At 35.7% G+C, this 22,170-nt stretch overlaps 1 protein-coding gene across 1 annotated transcript; it reads right to left on the minus strand.

Moving 5' to 3' along the window:
* Nucleotides 1-47: 47 nt before the first annotated feature.
* LOC136795101 (uncharacterized) lies at nt 48-14,487 on the minus strand. Its single transcript, XM_067044630.1, has 4 exons — nt 13,632-14,487; nt 2,209-2,271; nt 960-1,049; nt 48-780 (listed from the first exon to the last, which is right to left on the minus strand). The coding sequence occupies exons 1-4, from the start codon at nt 14,412-14,414 to the stop codon at nt 727-729; spliced, it is 990 nt and encodes a 329-aa protein (XP_066900731.1). The 5' UTR covers nt 14,415-14,487; the 3' UTR covers nt 48-726.
* Nucleotides 14,488-22,170: the final 7,683 nt, after the last annotated feature.

The raw sequence follows: 22,170 nt of genomic DNA on the forward strand, positions 1-22,170 counted from the left end.
ATTGGAGAAGTTTGTCGGGGGGTGCGGTCAGCAAAGAACAACATAAATAAACAAAACCATATTTATTTATTTTATGCCGACGTTTCGACCTGAAACTCAGAAATCATAAATCAATGGTAATGTCATAACATATTACTCACATGTTTAAGAATGTTAATTGTAATGTAAGAATGTTTGCTATTGAAATAGCATTATAGTATTTACAAGCTTTCTTGTCTAACCACTAAAAACTGGCAATAATTCATGCAATGTATTTATTTACTTATTTCGTGAACATATTTGTAAATGGTAATGTATGGCCAAATCAACAAAGATTGTTTTTTGAAACATTGTTAAATTTCGTAATAAGCATTATTCCTGTGTTTTTCTGCAATTCAACACAAACTGGATGCTCGTTGATAGTCACTAATCGAAAATTTGTATACCCTCTGCTTCGGGAACGCAGGATGTATGACCTATGCTTTGTCAGAAAACGCCTTCAGAAACTAGTGATAATATCATAAATGGTACGTAAAAGGAGATGGAAGGATACATTGTAAGTAAAACGGCACTTCATTCATTATTAAAAAAAATTATATAATTTTGTAAATACAAATATCTAAACAATAGTTTTATACGTTTCTCGCCCCTGACTTACAACGGTAAGCGTGAAGATTACTTTTATCAGTAATTAGCGTAAATTAAGTAAATACTGTCGAACTGTGAAAAATATTTATTTCAAGCCTATCAAGGATTAAACTGAATCAGCATCACAATGTAAGTAACAACAGCTTCCAGGATCTGGAAAAAAAAAGGCTCTTTTATTTGACAAGTGGGAGTAGTATAGAACAGGATATATAATCGGAATAAAAACATAGTTATGTAATTTTTTTTTTTGTACATTTCGTGCAATATTTGTGTAAATATTACAGATTAAAAATATGTATATAATGTTTATTTAAGATTCATAGTAAACTTACAGATGTGACTAAAGGATACCCTCCGTAGAAGAAACCACATACGTTGAAATCAACTTCACAATTCCTCAGTATCTGGTTTTTCAGCCTTTCCTAAAATGTTTAATGAGTTAAGTGTTCAAACAAACAATATTTATTAAATATGTCCTACCAATATTTGTTCCAGAAATGTTTAGAACCATTAAAATAATTAATGGTATTTATTTTTTTTTTCGGCCAAGACTCCCATTGGAGTCCTATACTGCCTAACCATGGTTGAGGATCGAAGTTTTTCATTTTGTGGGACCAATACTCAATGAAAAAAGTCAACAGCCCCAGGCCGGATCCGAACCGGCACCGCCAATAGACATCAAGACTGTGTCTTAACCACTGAGCTACGGGCGGCCCAAATTAATGGTATCATGTATGATTGAAGATAAAAAATTCGAACAGATTTAGTCCATGTTGATTTCTAGGGGAGGCGAGAAAGGTAGTATGTAAGAAATTGGGCGAAATAGATTGTGTTTTATAAGCTAACGAACTTATTGAAATCGGAATGGTTCGTTCTCCAAAATATTTTTTTCCAGTTTAGATAAAAGGAATGATCTTGGAAGAGTTGTAAAATTAAGTCAGAATTTCAAAATGTTCACCAGTAAGTAGTTCAACTTTCACTGCCCTCTGTAGTAATAATGGAAAGTTTGTAATACAAGTGAATACACAATTATTATTATAAAAAATATTGTTATTTGTATAATTCTGAGATATGGCCCTTATATCTTACTGTTCGGGTTGGTATCACCACCAATCACAACTATAAGGTAAAAGTGGCCATGGAACATAAATTGTCATTCTCCTAGGAGCTGTTACTTGTCTAACAATCAAACCTAATTTAGTTTATTAATGCTCTTCGGTTCGAACAAAGCCGGTCTTTAAATGACTACAAGGTCACTCTGAAATGTTTGGCAAGAAAGCCGACTAAAGAATATGCCAAAACACTCCAACAGAATACTCCTCTATTACTTCACTACCATTAGCAATATTGAAATAACTAATTATCTGTTTGTTTTTTTTATTCACCATCAACGACTCCCTTCAGAAATATCTATACAGTGTAAGAATAGCAGAAACTCCCAAATAGCTCCTTTTTTGGAAATTACTAATTTACTCCTTTACTAATCTCTAGAACATCGGATTCACATTTAAGGATAAACCTTAATACATAATGGCCGAATACTATTTTATAGTGATCTTATAAATTTATTTTATAACTTACATTTTTACGAAGTTCTCTATGTTTCATCAGAAGTTTGAAAATTTTTCTGTTAAATTTTTCAATCTGGAAAAAAATAGTAGATTATTTTATGTTTGTACATAATTATATCCTTTATATGACAAAAAATGAATAATATTAATTCAAAAATATATTTTATCATCAATTTGTACTTCATATTTTAATAAATGACTTCACCTTTGATGAACTAAAGATTGAATGGATTCGAATATTTAAATTTAAAAATTATACCTCATATTTTTCACCCCCTCTCTTATTTTCTCGGTGCAAATGTATAACATACTTCAGCATGTCAGCATGCTCAGAGCAATGAAAGATGGCAAAAGACCCTAAAAGTAGCACTCGCTTGTTTACAGAGAACAGATGAACAATAATTGCTCATCTTCTGGCTGTCCTGCGATTATGGAGCTACGTAAAAGACGATTGCCAAGTCAGTCCTGCTGCAATGGTTTATGACACCCATCTACGATTATTCGGAGACTTATTTAATCCTATTTTTTATTTTTTATCTTACCTCCTCTCCCCAGGGCGGAATCGAACCGGCGCCGCTTGTAGTTACGAGATTGCTAAAGTGACGAATTAACTCCCTCGGCTACAAACATATTTCATCCATCTCAATCCGAAATCTCTCAATCAATATGTGCTTACTAATTTGCAATTATCTTGAGGTGCTTCAAACCGCCAAAAACCCTCTAGCATGGAGAACACAAGCTTTCAGCAATTCCGAACTTCGAAACTCTCCTTGCTTTTATGTAGCCTGTTAAAATGAATTTATTGCAACACTATTTTATGAAAGTCTGATCATAATATATACCGTTTTTCCTTCGTTATTATAAATTTAGAACCGCAAGGACTTAAATTATATCAGATACTCACGATCTATAACAAATACTTACTGTTTTCTTTGTGTAAGAAACGCTTGCAGAATAAGACATCAGCCACAAGATACATCCGATCAAGTCTGGAATTTCTAGATAGCTGAATGAGAGGATATTTTTTTGAAAGGTGTAAATTATATTATAACTTCGAAGGGTTGTGAACATTAGAATTCCGGTCGCAAATAAGAAAATTTGATAACCAAACAATTCGTTATTCAATTTTATCAATATTACTGCTTCGTCAAATCGATCTAAGATGTGTAGGATTTCTTGGATACGAGGATTAAGCGTCTTCTTCAATTGTTTAACCGAGCTACCGGCGTATTCTGTAATGAAACAATATACCAACATAATCATATTACTACGAACGAACGGTAAAATATGAAACATAGAGTCAAAAATGCTAGTTGAAATACAACAGGAGATTTGTAATAGCATAACAAATAATGCAACTGTGTGGAAGACCAAATATATAATTAGGAATGAACACCAAATTATTGGTAGATTAATAGTTGGTCCGTTGTCCAACGTTAATCCATTCTTAACGTAGTACTCCATTTTAAAAAACATTCGTTTCAATATATTAAATTTTAGAGCTAATATCAATGAGTGAAAAATGGTAATGGTATCATTGAAAACACCGAACATTGCAATAACAAATACCTTAACAGGAGTGTAATATTCGGGCAAATACTCATACGTGAAGAATATGTAAGCAAGACTTAACACTGATAAGGGCAAGTAAATAAGTACACCAAAGAGGAACCAGTTTTTGGAAATAATCAATTCGGAGGAAACTGGGATCAGTCCTAATACCCTAGAAACGGCGAAGAACACGCAGAGCCGCTTTGATGAATTTCCCATTTTATTGCGCACTACAATCTTAGGTATGGACTCCATCATACTCTGGTCTCTTTCCTTTATAAACTGACTGAAGCCTTGGCCGTAAGAGTCCTCAGAAATGTCATGTGAAATTTATTGATTGCTTCGAGGGTGAGCTTTAATAAGAAGGGGTGAATATGACAATATTAGTATTTTATGTTGTATCCGAAATACCGTGTTAGTAACGCATATCCAATAACTGCATAAAACAGGAATAGAATTATGAATATATTGTATTAATAGGCAAGTGTGAGCAATTAATGTGAAATTTATGGTAGTATCTTTCAATCGTTTGTCATAGATTCGTATCAGTCAAATAGTTTTATCATTACATCATATTACTAGCTGTTGAAAGGAATATCACTGGTTCCATATTGATACAAAAATTCTCACCATTATTTTATACAAATGGTTACTTTGCTATTCAGAGAAAATAACAGTAAAGAGTCTATTGGATCAGTTATCATACGTTTATTGAATTTAAAAAAGCGATTATCAAAAAGAAAGCATAAAGACCTCAACCGAACTAATGAAATTGAATACAAAATACAAATTTTATTTCTTGATAAATATTACAATCTACCATAACGTTGCTGGGCAATAAGTAATAGTGATAACTGATTACATTCATACTAAAATAAAATAATATAAGGATTAAAAATAAATAAATAAATGGAAAAAATACATAAAAATAAATAAAATCGCTCTCTAAATAAATACAAACAGAAGGATAAAGAAAATAAACATAATGGAACTGTGTACATAAAAAAAAATAAAATAAAATAATCTCCAGTCGCATTTGCACTCTCATATACAATTTACACTATTGACGTGAGGATTCAAGAACCCACTCTATCCCCTACGTATGAGGGGTAGAGTAGAGCTCTTTGAGATCCCAGCGCATCTCTCTCACAGCATCACTGGTAATGAGCCAATGGAGGCTGATTAACTGCGCTAAAGTCGCAAACACTCAACTTGAGTGGAGCATCTAAACACTGCCAGAACTCCAATTGTCCATTTTTATTTTGCTGTTTCAACCTTTGAGGTGGATTGTTGGGATGGATTGAACCAACGGATTGCGATGATTAAAAAAATTTGTGTAATTTTGAGAATTTGGTTGGCATGAGATTGAATACAGAAGGCACGAAATCTTCAGGTCTCCGGGCTGGCACTCCTTCACGGGATTCATGGAGCAAGTTGAAAATTCGATATTTAAGTACAGGGATGTGGAATGTTAGAAGTTTAAATTCCTTTGGTGTTTGCTAACAAGGTTAAGGGACATTATTTAGAGTCGTTGCCAGGGGAGGGCTCAATAAAGAAATGGAAAATAATGCTACTTACTTCCGCGCCTATATATCAAAAAGAAAATAATATAACTATATAGTAGCACAAACGAAAATAATTTAAGAGAAATGTACAAATGTATTAAAAAATCGCGTAAATTTTTGGGCTCCATAGTGACAGAAATGAGAAATTAAAATAATAATATTCTAATCCGGTTGATATATTGAACGAGTTTGAGATGAAATATTTTGAATACACATCGAAAATATTTCTAAAACGTCAATCTCGTCCTACTAAATACCAGAGTACTGAACTTTTGGTAGAAGAACCGAGCATGAAAGTAGTCGAAATTGCTATCAGAAAACTTGTCGAATACGTTGAAGATATTGTCATAAAATATAAATTAGATTTTAGACGAAATAGAACTACTGATCATTTTTTGAAAACGTACAAGGTAGTTCATCAGCTTTAAATTGATTTCAAAAAGGCTTACGATTCTATTGAACGCCAGGAGCTGTATAATATTTTGATTGAAAAGGGAATACCAAAGAAGTTAGTAAATTTAGTACGGATTTGCATGACTAAAACATTTAATATCTAGCTATTCTGACCTATTTACTTTTTTTTATTGTTTTATTTATTATTATTTTTCTAATTTTTTGCGTACTATTTTTGCAACTATTTAAAGAATTGCAGTTAAGTTTATTTAAATTCTGCAAATCAGCATTCTGTAACCTGAAATGTTTTTCAATAAAATTAGAAACATTACTATTCTAATTTGAAAATTCATTTTGAATATAAATTTGTTTATATAGGTAATTGTATTGTGAAACTATCAAGTTTTACTAGTGAATACTATCCTTAAATTAAAAGTATAATATTAATATCTGATCTCAATTTATGAACATAGCGGTGTCTTCTTGTATTTTAAAGGTACAAGGAGGAAACATATTTTATATCTACGGTGTCCCTTTACTTGAGCATATATCGTTAGTCCCTAAAATAAAGATGAAGAGCCCCCTTTTCACCGCTTTGAACAAAATAAATTACACGTTTAAGATTATAAGCTAAAGCTACCTCATTATAGCTCACCTCTTGCTATCATTTTCCCCTTAATTTTACCAGCTTCTCCTTTATTCTTTTTAAAAATTTCACATGTGAAACGTAAACACACCTTACATACTAAAAAAATAAAATAAAAATGTTTAAGGAGGAGAGCTCCATTACCGAATTCGCACAATCCCTTAATCTTTTTTACTTATTTATTTTTTTTACAGATGGAAAGTTATTTAAATGTACCATTAATGCTTGCTAAATGGCAAATAGTGGTGAGGGGTAGAGGGAGAAAAGAGCTGAGACTTCCAAAAATACTTTTCGACATCAACTCAATTCAAATTCAATTTATGATTTCATAGGCCGTTTTCCAATTTCAGCCACTTTTCAATGTTTCTCGATTTGACTAACTCTTTAACTTAAGACTTCTCTTCCCATTTTAAATAAATGTTTCAGATATAAGATAAGACCGTCGCTTAATTGGTTGTTGGTCGGGAATGATTCCTTTCTTCTGCCTTTGGTGTTGCCGTCAAACTCAATGGGTACCTTTAGGAGAAAAAATGTGTTACTATAATTTTTCAATAATCAGGTAATTAATTAACTTTTATTAAAAAAAAAGAAAAGGAAATGCACAAAACGAAACTTTTCTGTACAAGGATATATTTAGGAATAGTGAGCAGTTTATGACATTTTCATAAATGTTTTGGATTAAATTTTTCAAAGAGGTTTTTTTTTTAAATAATTTATTTATTTCTATTTACAACTGTATAAATATATATAAAGTTACGGACTGTCAGCTGAAAGGTCTATATGAGCTGATCGAGTAGAATAGCTGACCGTTTGGTTATATATGTAGCCGGACAGGCTCCGCAAATAGATCAGTCTTTGAGAGTACTTCAAGCGTTTCATTTCACATTCCTCTCTCCTCTATTATTTTTGGTTTCACTTCAGTAAAGGTAACTGGTGCGAAACCCGGGAACTTTAGATACCGGAGTAATTTTCAGTCTAAAAGAAATTTGTTTTCATTATTCTCTTTAAATCATGACCAGCAACAGGATAGTAAGAAGAGAAGTTCTGAACATGGAAACTATGAACCAAAACAACCAACATCAAGCTGCAGTCAACCAAACTTTAGCAGCAGGCAACCCACCTCCCCAGGAGATTCTACCACTACCAGAAGTCTCTTTAGCACAAATTCATGCTACGACGCTAGAATGGATCAAGGTCCGTACGGCAACTGCCCAGAACCTGAGGAAGGCGGTGTCGGACCTGGAAATATTCACCGGAGAGACTGGAGAATTCAATCATCTTTTAAAAGGGGGCGATCGCCTAATGGGGCGAATAGAAGCGAAGATGTCGGAGGATCCAGGAAAATAGAGCGTCCCAAGCGAGACCCAGAAACAATGGTCGGCGGAAGGACCGTAAGTGTCATGGTTGCGGGAAGGCTGGGCATATAGTGGCGCATTGCCCGCGCACGAGATGTTTTGAATGTAGGGCAGAGGGACATATAGCCCGAGTTCCTATATGTATCGGTGAAGAGAGCAGAATCAGTCTGAACCCATGGAGATAAACGCACAGAGATTACGGAGGAGGAAAATCTCGCGAAGGACGAATGGATCCGAACTGTTCGAAACCTCGGAGACAGAAAATGAAGCCGGGGGGAGAGACTTGGAGAAGAAAAGGAGAGTTTTGAGGAGTGTGTCCACAGAGGGGCTACCGCAAATTGGAGAATCATCATGTGAGAGGATATTATACGAGCGAAGAGAGGATTAAGCTGTCTGGTGGACACTGGGAGCTCAAACACTATCTGCTGTCGAGAGGCTCTTGAGAGATTGAATGATAGAGAGAGGGAACTATAGGTCAGAGTATGTAATTGTCTGTTGATCACTCTGGGTCCGCCCTGCAGCATTGAAGGGGAAACAGAAGTATAGTCGTAACTGGGGGACTAATGGAGAGAAGGTAACAGTTCTGTAATGGGAAAAATACCCCGAGACTACCAGATAATCATTGGAGAAGGTGGGAGCAAACAAGATAAAAAATAGTGGGTTCAGGGGGATATTATAATTGGAGGGAAGAGGTACAGCTGTCAGAAACTTGTGGATGACGGTGAGAATTGGCATGCTTAACCAGAGGGAGATTTGGAAAGAGGCAATATTGAACAAATATGATGATATTTTTTAGATAGAAGGGAAAGTACTAGGAGCTACAGGAAGAACGGTGCACGAACTCACATTGAATTTTCACCCCAGGATAGGGTGACGTACGTAATGAAGAGGCGATACTTCCAGGCTCTTCGAAAACACATTAGGCAAGATATAGAAAGTTTACGGAAGCAAGGGATATTGTGGACTGCACTTCGCCCTATAACAGTCCATTGTGGGTAGTACGCAAGAAGAGTACCCAGGGTGAAAATGGTGAAAAGTACCCCGGTATTAATCGATTATCGTAAACTCAATGAAAATACGGTCAATGAAAAATATCCTATCCCGAGATTTGAAGATATTCTCGATAGATTAGGCGGTGCGAAGATTACTAAGATTATTAAATTTGTTCCTTCCTGGCTCCCGGTACCGACCAAATTGTTGCAATCTCGCTTTTTCCATATCGCTTATACTCAATTTTCATTAGACCCTATGTCCTAGTCTTTTAGATGATCTGGTGGGGTTTATCATTAATAATTTCCTCCGCTTCCTCCATCTCCGCGGGTCTGTCTCCTTCCGAGCTTCCGTCCTCCGATAGTGGGGTTCCCTCGGCCTGCCTCAATATGTCCTGGGTCTCTTCCTCCCCTGGTGTCCACTCTCTCAAGAACTGCAGGACATTGCCTGACGTCCCCCCTTCTATAGGGTTTATCGTAATTGCGCGCGAGAGCCAGTCGGCGACGACATTCTCCTTTCCCGGCTTGTATACTATTTCAATGTTATACTGTCCGAGGAGTTCCTTCGACCGCGTAACCCTGGCTGATGATTCCTTGAGCTTTCCTACCCATTGAAGCGGACGGTGGTTTGTATGGACCCGAAACCTTCTCCCGAAAACGTAGGGTCTGAAATGGTCGACTGCCCAAACGATACCCAGCAATTCCCGTTCAAGAGCCCCTTCGCCCTCCTGGGAGAGCACTGATCCCAGCGCGTATTCCCTCGCGTCAGTCGTGATCGTAAAGGTCTTCTGGAAGTCTGGGAACGCGAGTATTGGTTCTTTCTGGAGTTCCTCCATACAGCACCGAATGTTATCTTCAATTGTCGGCATGATAACGATCTTGGAGTCCTTTTTTTACAAGTTATTGAGTGGGACCAACCTATCCGCCATTTCCGGGACAAAACGACGATAGTAGTTTAGGGCCCCCAAAAGCCTGCGAATCCCTTTAACATCCCTGGGTACTGGCATCCTACGCAACGCCTCAACCTTAGGGTTTAACCCCTTCTTGGGATATTGTGTGTCCCAAGAAATTTATCTCCCTTCCTCCAGCGTCGACTTCTGTGACAATCTAAGACCGAATTGCCGAATTCTCTGAAACACCAGCCTCAAGTGCGCCACATGTTCCTCTTCGGATTTACTAAAGACCAAGAGGTCATCCATTTACACTTGGCATATCGGTTCGTCGATACCTCGCAGGAACTCATCCATGAGCCTTTAGAAAGTGATATGGGCGTTTTTCAATCCAAACGGCATCCGCGTAAACTCATAGTGACCCCTCTCGAACGTGAATGCCGTCTTAGGATGCCTAGGATGCATCATTATCTGGCGGTATCCTGCTTTGAGATTCAGCGTGCTGAACACCTTCGCGCTTCCCAACCTGTCCAATATGTCCTCAAAACGCGGGGTCGGATATCGCTCGTCCAGGGTATTCTTATTTAATTTGCGGTAGTCTATCACCACCCGATACTTCTCCGATTGATCCCCTGGCGCCCCCTTCTTATGAACTGCCCACAAAGTACTGTTATACGGCGACTTACTGTTGACAATAATCCCCTGTTCCCTGAGTTTCTCCAACTCCTCCCGGATATGATGGCGAAGCGCCTGCGGGTACCTTCTCTCTTTTACATACGTGACCCTTTCCACTTTGAGTGGTATCTCGTGCACGGTTTCCCCCGTCGCTCCCAATATATCCCCCTCTCTAAAAAATAATTCCGATTGAATGGAATGACGCCAATCTTTCCTACTCGAAATCGCCCCTACTCGCACTTCCTACCTCCTCTTGACTCCATAACAACGAAGTTTCGTTCCCCCTATCGAGACGCGCCACTTACCTCTGTTCAGCCTCAAACTAGCCCCCACTTTCTCTAACAGATCGCACCCAACAATTCATTGATACTCCCGCGGCATGCTTTTCACAACGTGTACTACTAGGGTATCCTTTCTTGCTCCCCATTTACACAGCCTAATTTCTACCTCTCCCTCTACGCTACAGGGTCCACCCAGGGTTACTAGTTTACAGTGGCATACCTGAACCTGGAGTGTCCCTCCATTCTCTGGCTTCTTCGGTCTATCTCTCGTAAAATCCTGCCGTTCTCTTCTTCTCCACGGGTTCTGGTGATTTCTGGGACGGCTGTATCGGACCCTCATCCAGTCTTGATCGTCAGTTTCCATGTGAGATTCCCTTTACCGGGCACTCGCATCGATTAGTACCTGGGCATACTGTACGAAAGAGCGATCCTGGGGTGCTTCTCCCCTCTTTCCAACCTCATTGGCTAACTGAACTTTCAGTATCGAAGCCAGGAACATCATGCGGCCTTGCACCTTGTCCGTTGCCATTATTTCGCTGAACTTATCTGTAATTTGGTTATAACGCGACAGCAATTCGGCGGTGTATTATCCACTGGATTGACCCTGCCCTTTCCTCTCTCGGAAAATTCGAAAGATGTCTTCTTCCGGGGCCCAGCGCCCCCCTCCAAATGCCTTCTTCAGCCTCTCCTTTACCGTACTCCAAGATGTCCCTTCGTCAGCTTGGTTCTGGTTAAGGATGCATCTCTTCACCCGGCAGACCACTGCAGCCTTCAGTTCGTCGGCGTATCCGTTGTCCAGAAGTTCTTCTAATTTTTTGGCTTCAATTCTTCCGATGACGCGATCACAGCCCTTAAGGAAGTGGTTTAATTCCCCGGCTTCCCCGATGAATTTTTCTGTCAGAGACCGCTTTTCTCAAGTCCTGTGTCGAAGCCGTCCATACTCTAACCCATGCGAGCGCATTAGCGTGCGCTTCCGACATGGTGGTCGCCAGTAGAGGTGGAAGTGGTGGAAGTTCCGTGGCTACGTTGTCGGTCACCATTTCCTGGATTGGGTTCCCCTGATTATCTAGACCTAAATTTTCAAGATTTAAGACTGCCGGTGCGACTACTCCTCGTCCGGTCATCTACTTGAATATGAATATGAGTCAGATAAAGAAAAAAAGAAGTAGAGAGAGAGAGCGAACAAACAAAAAAAAGAATAAAGCTAACAGAGTATCGACTTAAAAGTTCAAAGTTCCCGGGTTTCGGCACCAGTTAAGCTCCGTCGCAAATAGAACTTTAAAAAAAAAGGAAAAAGGACCGTGAAATGACTCCATAAGATCAGTTTAAAGACTGCTTTATTCTTCCTTTCAATTCTCTATATATACATTTATGCTGTGTTTACATAGGTTCTTAGGTATTAGTGGAGATAACAGGTACCCATATATATCAAGTAAATTTGCTGTAAGCGATATAATGGCATGATACAAACATGTGGACATAGAACTCTAAAAACATTTTTAGAGGAGAAGATCTCGAGGTCATCTTCTTTTCACACGCCTAGGAGAATTATTAGGTAATAAAGGAGTGAGAAATGAGTTGGTTTGGGTGGTTGGGAAGTTTATCATGGAAGGATTGGTGTCTGGTTCTGGCCAAATTAGCAACATATGTGACATTGAGGTCCAGATGGATGATTTTATTTGTGACATAGTAAGGAGCATTAAGGATTTTGGACTGCAAGGATTAGATTCGGGAGGACTTCGATGGTTTAGTGGAGCCCCATAACTCAATTCCCTATGTCCAGATAGGCCTTATAACAGCTATGTACATATGTCTTTTGTAATGGATTGGAATTTTAGACCGTTTATCTAGTAAATGTTGTAATAGTCGTAATCGACGAGCAGTTTCCTGTCTTTTCAGTCTTGTATGAGGATTTCATGTAAGTCGTTTGTCCAGAATTAGTCCTAAGTAATGGATCTGTAAATTTTGAATTAGATCCTATAATACAACCTAAAAACGTTAAACTATTGAAATGAATAATCAGCTGAAAAGGGAAGGATACAGGCTTGAGATAAAAGATTACAATGAAATATTTGGTTGAACAAGGTCGAAAAATATTGGACAAGTGTCATATGCGCCATAGAAAACGAGAAAAATATATTTTACATAATTTTAGACATTTTTTATATTATCACATGCTGATTTTTCTCTGCAAACATTGCTCATTTATTATATACTAATCGATTTGTTTAATGTTGTAGAAAAAGAAAAAAAGATTGTTGATCGTATTAAATATGTTTAAATGTATAGATTTGTTTTCAGCGTTTTTTGAAACCCTTAAATACTAATTTTCACATGTATAACAATTAAACAAACAATTGGAGGATATCACTTTTAGCCGATGTCATGCGTTCATGAAATTAATTCATAACTCCTCACAATTTTATCTAAATTTATGGTAACTACAACTGTTGGAAAGCTTAAGTATTTCCGCTCTTTCAACCCATATCAATATCGCTTAGATTTTATGTCTTTATGTGAAAGAAAATGTATTTCGATTTAAGAAAAATTCTTAAAGCGTTTTAGTTTTCAGGTAGGAGCCTTATTTTATATAATTTGTTTATGGAGGTCCGGTTTGTTCCGTTTCGTACAGCTTAGACGGTTCCAAACCCTTTTTGAGTACTGATTAGTGAAGTCATGTTGAATTTATTGCAATTTTTGTGATTTCAAAAAAAGATTTATATATTACTGCTCAGAATAAGAGAGGTTAGTTCTTTCAAATAAGCAAAAGTAAAGTTACTTTAGAGAAAGCCATTTTTTAAGAACGATATTTAAACCCTGTTGTAATTCAAGGAGGATTAAACCTAGTTTATATTGAAAAAGATTTAATTGAAAATTACTATAACGAGTTTTATCAAAACCTGTGAGTCGTTCTCAAAAGAAAATGCTGAGAAAAATGTAAAATGGATTGGATATTTTCAATTGGCATTTTATGTAGGTAGATTTTATTGAAAAATTTGCAGTAATATCTAAATTCAGCAGTTGATTATGATTTTACTAAGCTCCTATTGTATTGGCTATTTAATAGCAAATTAGAAAAATCACATACCTTATTCTTGGTATCAGAAACTGTTGTACAGTATAGCATCAACAACTGGAATCCTCCAACCATATCTCCAGATTCCAATAGGATTTTAAAAAAATCGAAATTTTTAATGTTAAAACGTATATTGTGAATTATGTTATATGCGTGAAGAGTTATGAAAATAAGGCATTGAGCAGCGAATAAAATCAATTGTAAAGAAAAGAATTGATTGTTCAATCTTATTAACTGTATAGCGTCCTCAAATTTTTCATATTTGAAAATTACTTGGTGAAATGACGGAATAAGGGTTTTCTTCAACTGTTGAACTGCATTTCCTGCTAATTTTGTAATGTTGCAATACAACAATAATACCATTATGCTACGGAAATATGGGGTGATATGAAATATTAATTGAACAGCAAAATTTGATGTGCCAGAGGAATTGGTGAAGCCAAACATTATTAGTATGGCGATATGAACAGCCAAGTAAATGCCGAAAAAAGTATGCCAAGCCACAAGCGAAGAAATTTTCTTGTTCTTATATTCCTCTAATTTTCCAATCTGTAAAATTATCTCATCGAGTATATTCCTGTTTAGCAGCAAAGTAAGAGTGTAAAAAAAGGTAAAAACTACGTGGTATATAGTGCTAGTTGAAAATATGAATTTCTGAATTGGATTCAGGATTAGATCTGTTTCACCTCTTATGAAATATTTGTGAACGAGATCTAACAATGATAACGGCAAATAAAATAATATACTGACGATGAGCCATTTTTTTGAAACAGCAAATTCAGAGGTAACCGGCATCAATCCCCAAAACCTAGAAATGACAAAGATGGCACAGAGCCGCTTTGATGAGGACACTGTTCTATCACGCACAACAAACCGAGGTATGGACTCCATCTTTCTTTGGTCACTTCTGTGAATAAATCATCATTACTGTTTCTCTGAACCTCCTAGAGAATGTCAAGTGTAGATTTATCGATCATGCAGATATAATATTTATTCAGCTTTTCATTTGTCTACTATTGATTCGTTTGGAATATTTTTTTAATAAATGTCTTATCATCTAAAGTAACAGTAACAATAACTTTATATTGTATGGTGAATATTAAAGATGAATTAAAGTAATTTTTTTTTTAAATTCACTTTATATTGTTGCAGTGCTTCCAACAAGTGTTGCGCGGCCCAGAACAAGTAAAAAATTAATAAAAAGTGACAAGAAGTAATTCGATGACTACACTGCTTACGTCGACAATCAGAGAACCAAATTTTAAGGAACTTTATAAAAGTAGGTTCACTCATATTTACACAAATTGCCTAGTTTGTATTATTGAGCATTTGGACCAGTCTAATCTGCAACTTCGAAGACAAACTTTGTGCGGTTTTGTGCAAAATTTTCGCCGTTTTTCAATTTCAGGCGCTTTTTAAATATTGCTCGATTAAACTATCTTAAAGTCTGCTCTTCCCGTTTTAAGCAAATATTTCGAAAGTGATATAGGACCGTCGCTCCCCGGGGGACTTAGCGGAGTGGGTCCGATGGGGAAGGCTTGCATTCCTTTTTGTGTGTTATGATCTCCACTTTGGATAGCAAAAGTTGAAAAGAAAAATTATCTATCTTTCCCCACTTTGGGAACCCTTGCTGATGAATGGGAGCTACGCAGATGTCATAGATAAGGTACAGAAGAACATACTTGGCCTCTTATGATACAGTTTGTAATTCACTACAAGCACTATAAACCATACTTTAAACCACTCTACTATCCAGCAATGTCATCGTGTAGTGGCCGAAGTCTCATCTTCTTTGGAGCGCGGAATGTACTGCGCGGGAGTCTTTTTCGATGTAGAACAGGGTTTGATCGAGTCTGGCACCCAGGACTGCTTTACAAACTCCGTAAATTCCTACCTCCTACATACTTTCTCATCATTTGTTTCTTTCTCATTGACAGATTTTTCTAAGTAAACCACAATGGTTCCTATTTATCCCCCTATTCTCAGTCCGCTGGTGTTCCTCAAGGTAGTATCCTTGGTCCCGTCCTCTACACCGTCTATACAGCTGACATTCCAGCCAATCCTAACACTATCCTCACCACGTATGCCGATGACACATGTGTGCTCGCTGTTAATAATAACCCATTAATTGTATCCCAAAATCTCCAATCCCATATCACAGCCCTTGAAGATTGATGTCGTTAATGGAGGATTAAGATAAATTCCAACAAATCCCATCAAATCACCTTTACCCTTCGTCGTAAACCTACTAACTGCCCTACAGTTTCATTTAATGATGTAACTCTTACCTCTGTCGAACAGATCCGCTACCTTGGACTACATTTTGACTAGCGATTAACCTGGAATCCTCACACCAGACTGAAAAGACAGGAAACTGCACGTCGATTTCGACTATTACAGCACTTACTAGACAAACGGTCTTAACTTCCAACACATTAAAAAAGACTGATCTACATGACTGTAATAAGGCCAATCTGGACATATGGAGTTGAGCTTTGGGGGTCCACTAAACCTTCGAATTCCTCTCGTATTCAATCCTCACAATCCAAAATCCTTCGTAAAATCCTCAATGCTCCTTACTTTGTGACAAATAAATCGTACATAAAGTGTTCATGTTCCCTATGTAACTGATCTAGCCCGAACCAGATATCGCTCCTTCCATTATAAACTCTCTAACCACTCAAACCCTCTAGTTTCTAATCTTGCACCCTCTTCCATTCCTGACAATCTTCCGAGGCGCCTGAAAAGACGATGGCCACGAAACCAGCTAATGTAAAATGTCATTAGACTGCTACCAATGGGTAGTTTCTCTACACGCCTGTAACACTCCAATTTACCTTAGATCAGATTTACTAAACGTATTATAATGTACAGTTGTAAATAGCAATAAATAAAAAAAAAAGAGGTATAACTTGAAAAATAATATTTATTCTGAGACCATTAACATAAATAATTGCTCAGGGTCTAGCGTATGGTTGTGTCTTTTAGGTAACGAATTCGTTAAAAGGGTCTACCAAAAGAAGTAGTTCTATGTGTTGGAGTAGGTAAGGTTAGGTTCTGGTGTTCAAGGAGAGGATAGAGGAGCGAAAGCTATGGAAGTCAGCAATAGAAGAAGGTGTTTTCTTTCCTAAGACTAGGAGTAGGAAAAAAATAGGAAATTTCGCCATTGGAGAGAAAGATAGAGACTCTGCAAATCAGGATAGTAGCCAGAAATATGCGTGTGTCTAGGACCCCCAAAAATGAATCGTATAAAGCAATTTACATGACGTTTTAATTGTTTATCGAGTTTATCCGTGAGTCCTCCATAAACCAGGTAACTTTAATCGAAATGAGAGAAAATACAAGAAACCGACGGGTTTGTAAAGCATTCTGTTGATGGAATCTATGTAACTGTTTAAAGATAATTAAGGTTTTTTTTTTATATTTCGGATACTTGCTTAATCTATGATTGTTGTTAGTCGTTGATGTCTCCGAGGTTTTCAATACAGCTATGGAGTGTAATAGAGTTTCTGTTGAGAAAACGTAAAAGATAATAAGAAAGAATGGTATAGAGTTGATGAAGTTGCCTTTAGTTCTTAACTTGTTGTTAATTATTTCCCGTTTTATTATTTAATTGATAATTTAATAAATAACTTTATTATTTAATTGTGCAATCCCCTATTAATTATTTAATAGTTATTCAATAATTTTAGATTCCTTTATTCCAAAAAATGATATATAGAAATCTATTCTCCTCTCTCTCCTCCGCTGTAAGAAGAACCCTTAAGTATCTTGTACTAATAAACCGTTTTTGATTAAGGTATGTAGGGGGATGTGATAATATCAGAGATTTTGTAAAATTATTAGGGGGTTTATATTTGAGAACTGGAGTTTAACCAATTTAATAAATATTACTGAAGTAGATCTTAACTAATCTCAAACGGTCTGTTTTGTCCATTTAGTTTGATTTCTCACCAAAAGTTAAGGCGCGAGAATATGTGACCAATAATGGTTTTTTGGGGGAGTTTTTTAAAATTTGTTTTTTTTTCGATTAGAGAAAACTATAATGCCGAATCGAAGTGGATGAAAATTTTGTATAGAAAAAATTGATAAATATATAAAAAATAAAAATATTGGACTTAATTAGCTAATTCCCTTAAAAAATAACTTATAAATACGGTTCATTGGCTTTGCAATTGGTGAATATATTTGTACAACCCAAGCTTTTTTTTTTTCTTTCCGATCCCTCTAAAACAGAAAAAAACATTAAATTAATTGTTGCATTACGTATGGTTACTTAAATCAAATTGAGTATTACCTTTTCCTACCGGTGATACTTTAAGGTTACGTTGAAATACTTATCTTGATGTTGTGATGTGTCCGTTCTATATGAATACTACTTGAAAAATCCGGAAGTGAGGGGCCTCCTCGCAACCCAAGTGCAAGTAGTACCCATATCTATATTTTATCACATTTATAGCCTCTTCCGCGACGATAATGCAATTAAAGTTACAGATCAAAGTCATTAATAATTGTAAGTCTCTTGGCTATGCCTTACTTTTCGGGACTAAGTTAATGTGTTATTTTTTGGGACATAATCCGATGCAAATATTCTTCAATCGACTAAGTGTATTGATATCTCGTTGCACTTTATCTCAGAGATCTCTGGTAGCTGAATTGTGAAACATCTGTGTTCAGCATTGACGAGGTCAGGGTTTGGATTAAAATTTATGATTGCATGCTTGCTCCAAAAATACAATTTCTTATCAGCATTTAAACCACAAAGACGTATAAAATTTGAGAAAAGCAAATTCTTTATCTACAAAATATTTTATAACATGAGAATTTGATAATTTAATCCCTAAATGTATCGACCCTCTAGCAAATCTAGAGCTTTGATAGGCATCGGGATAGAATGTATGGGTCAGTAGAAAATGTAAGTTTGAGTTAAAGATTTCATGTTGTTAGTCTATGGTGAACATTTTTATCGTACTCGATGTCAGTGTTTTATGTTGATAAGATGTCCTAGTCGTTGTACAGTAAGCCATTTATGGCAAGGGCCCACTGGGTCCGGGGATAGGGCCCCGCAATCCAGAAGATCTCCCTGACTCCTATAGGCTTTAAAATAAAACTAATAAAAATGAACTATGAGATATATAGTTAGTACTGATATCTATAGAAACTAAAAAAATAATGAGTTGGAAAAAGTTATTCATAATTTTTTTGATATTATATGGTTGTCTTTGAAATCCCGAAACCACTGCCTGTTTTGGTGAAGATTGGTTCAGTCACCTAGAAGTAAATTCTATTTGTTAGTTTTTCAGACGGAAGGAAAATTTTATTTTCTGATTTCTTCGAAAATTCGTATTGAAGGGTTGCTTGAGATGCTAAAAACAAATATTAACTTTGTTTCACTCCTTAAAATCTTTTACTACACGTTGATAGGTCAGTCGGTCTGAATTATTTTAATTCAGTAATAATATTCAAGCGATGAGGGTTATTATTTTAAAAACATTGATGTTGTGATTATTACATAAATCAAAATACTAGAGATATTCGAATTGTCTAAAAGAATAAGAAAAAATCAACTAAATCAGACCAGTATTAACGATTATATAGCGAAGTTAGCTGTTACCATTATGTTACTACAGTTGCCGCCTTATCAGTTCATCTATATACTAATTTAAACCAAAGTTTCAATAATATTCACTTAAATAAATAATGGTTTTAACTTTTTAATTCTGTCAATTACCCAAATTTGTTAAGAAAATACTTTTAAGGGCCCCATCAGTAATCTGGGGGGCTCCTATTCTAAAGTGATCGGCGCTCCTTCCAGGTGATATCGCTCGGTATGGCGTTTGCACTTTTTTGTGTATAAGTTTCACAATATTCAGAATTTTATAGCTATATAAGGTTAGGGAAAATTCTATTGTTCTATCTCGCATGTCCCTAAAAGTTTTAGCAGTACTTCTATAGTATAATTAGTAAGTAAGTATTGGCGAAAGCAAAATGTCGAAAAAAGAGAGGAAGGAATAAGATCTAACTCGCTTGAACTGCTGTAACATACTGGCTTTATTGTGTTCGGTACATCTCTTATATACATTCGATCAGCTGATCTCAGTCAGCTGACATCGAAGTAATTGCTGACTCAGACCTTAACTAGTATATTATCAGCCATAGTTAATAATATAATAAATTTGTTACTAGAAAAATAATTAGAGCTCATTTCAAAGACTTTTTTTACCTGGATAGCAAGTAAAGAGAAAAAGGAAATAAAAGAAAAAGTTATTCAACAAAGACAAACGAAAAATGAGGGAATGGGGAAAGGAGGAATATCTAATGACTTGATTACTATTCTAATTCTAACCCACTTTGTCTATAATGAAGCAAAATGTGTAAATTAATTCTGTATTAGACTCTTCTTTAGATGAGGCCATTGCACTTACTTGGTCTGTTCAGTTACTATACTTGTTACAATTGTTGCTATCTGTTGATGTGGAGTTGATCAAATTAGCAATTAAATGAATAATCCGTATTTTTTTTTTTTTTTTTTTTTTTTTTTCAAAATTCATTAGTTTCTTAAATTTATTTTCATATACATTGTTTTAAATTGGTTGATGAAAGATTTGAATCGATTTCGTATATTGATATTCGTTCAAAAAATGTCCTTACTAGCAGAAATAAAAGGTGATTGTAAATAGTGGATTGCAACTGAAAAACGATAAGGGATGAAATACTATGCTGGTAATAGATTGAAAACCAGCATTAGAACATTTCAAAAAAATCACGAAGCGCCCGCTAGTCAAAGTTGTGACAATATTTCTCCTCCAGCAAAACTCTTTTAGTAAGAGTACCCTAATTTGAAAATCAAGACAATCAAAAACATTAAGATCAACTAGACAAAGAAAAACAACTACTCTTTACTCCGTTTAAATACATAAAGAGGATTAGCAATTATAGAAGATCATATTTCTGTAGCATCAAGAAGTATGATCTTCTATAATTGCCTCTCATATGTGAAAAATAAAAAGGAAGCAGGTGGAGCATAACAAGTGGGGAGGAAACCAATATGTGAGGAAGGACAAACTTTTTTTTGTCACAACAAGATAATTAGACTGTTAAAGTTTATAATGTTATATTACAGTTTGTCCTCACATATATACTTTTGGGGTGGCTGAAGGACAGAACCACCGGAAAATATTATTGGTTCAATTTATGTTGTTTAATGTTAAGATTATACACATATTAAATAATTAATATTAAATTTCTGATGTAAAAATGAGACACAGTTTTACTATTACAAGGTCTTTCCATACCATAAAATTCATACAGTCGTGTGGAACCAGTACTATCACTCTAAACATTTCTATTCGAGTTTTATTAATAGATTCCCGTCTGTACTTTGAATCCAAATTTTATATCCATTAATTAATTCAAAGATTTTGAATATGAAGGATGGGCGTACATTCACAGCGACAGAGTACGTGGGGTACAGTAATTAGTTTGGATGAGAAGGGGTGGCACATTAGGGGTTCATTTATCTCATTAAGACGTTTTAATCGTAAATGGCCCCGTGAGTTGGCCCAACTCCATACTCCATTAGCCCCCTTGTCGCTACTTTACTGTTCTCTTTCCTGATATTCTTTCTATTCCAGTTTTCCTCTTTTTTTTTTCTTTTTTTATCTTCTATTTACCATTGGCAATATCACAAATTTATAAAAACAACTATTACACAAACAAACAAAAACTATTCGGCTGATCATTATTATCATTTTTAGCGTTTTAATAAAAAATGAATGTTTCTCTCCCATCACATCATTTCAATTTTTGGCAAAACCTCAGTATATAATGTTTCCAGTTTCGTAGCAAAAAAGAAAATCATGAAAATCTTTAGCAATGTCTAGGGTGTAATTCCGTGTACCATGGACATTGAAGCGATTGGTGAAGTCAAAACTTTCAAGTAATAGTTTCAGACATCTTTCATATGGATCAAAAGTTATTAATTATCCATCTTATTTTAATTCCCCTGGATTTGAGTTTTTTAGCCGTTTAAATAACTATTGCTGTTGTTTTTTACATAGGTAGATAAGTCGTATGTCTGTATTTCAGTCCGATTTGTACTGAGGGAGCTATAGATAGGTTAGCAAAAAGTAAGTCATATTATTCTTTCAAGATACATTTTCCTGTCCGAAAAAGAACGCGAAAGTGAAAAATTGATTTCAAATTATCAGCCATACTCTGCACCTTTATAACAACTTTTTCATATTCACAAGCAAATTGTACAACAATCTAAGCATTACAGTAAATAAAAAAACTTGAAATACATTTTAAGTTCTTGAAAAAGTGTCAGAAAATCGAATTTTTGGGTCTGGAAATTTATTTTCTTCGTGAGCATATATCTCGAAAACTTAATAAGTGATTTTAAAATTTTTTTTTAATATTTATTTATTACTATTTACAACTGTACATTATAATACATTTAGTAAATCTAATCTAAGTTAAATTGGAGTGTTACAGGCGTGTAGAGAAACTACCCATTGGTCTCTAATGACATTTTACCTTAGCTGGTCTC

This window comes from Halyomorpha halys, unplaced genomic scaffold, assembly GCF_000696795.3.
Source record: "Halyomorpha halys isolate HHAL.00 unplaced genomic scaffold, Hhal_1.1 Scaffold511.1, whole genome shotgun sequence".
Taxonomy (NCBI): domain Eukaryota; kingdom Metazoa; phylum Arthropoda; class Insecta; order Hemiptera; family Pentatomidae; genus Halyomorpha; species Halyomorpha halys.

Bases quoted from the DNA above. Each gene is read 5' to 3' on its own strand.
- LOC136795101 (XM_067044630.1), bottom strand. From the start codon at position 14,414: ATGCCGGTTACCTCTGAATTTGCTGTTTCAAAAAAATGGCTCATCGTC. The intron at 1,050-2,208 runs GTAAGTTATAAA...TAAACATTTTAG, and splicing joins ATAGAGAACTTCGTAAAAAT to GAAAGGCTGAAAAACCAGAT. The intron at 781-959 runs GTAAGTTTACTA...TTTTTTTTCCAG, and splicing joins GGTATCCTTTAGTCACATCT to ATCCTGGAAGCTGTTGTTAC.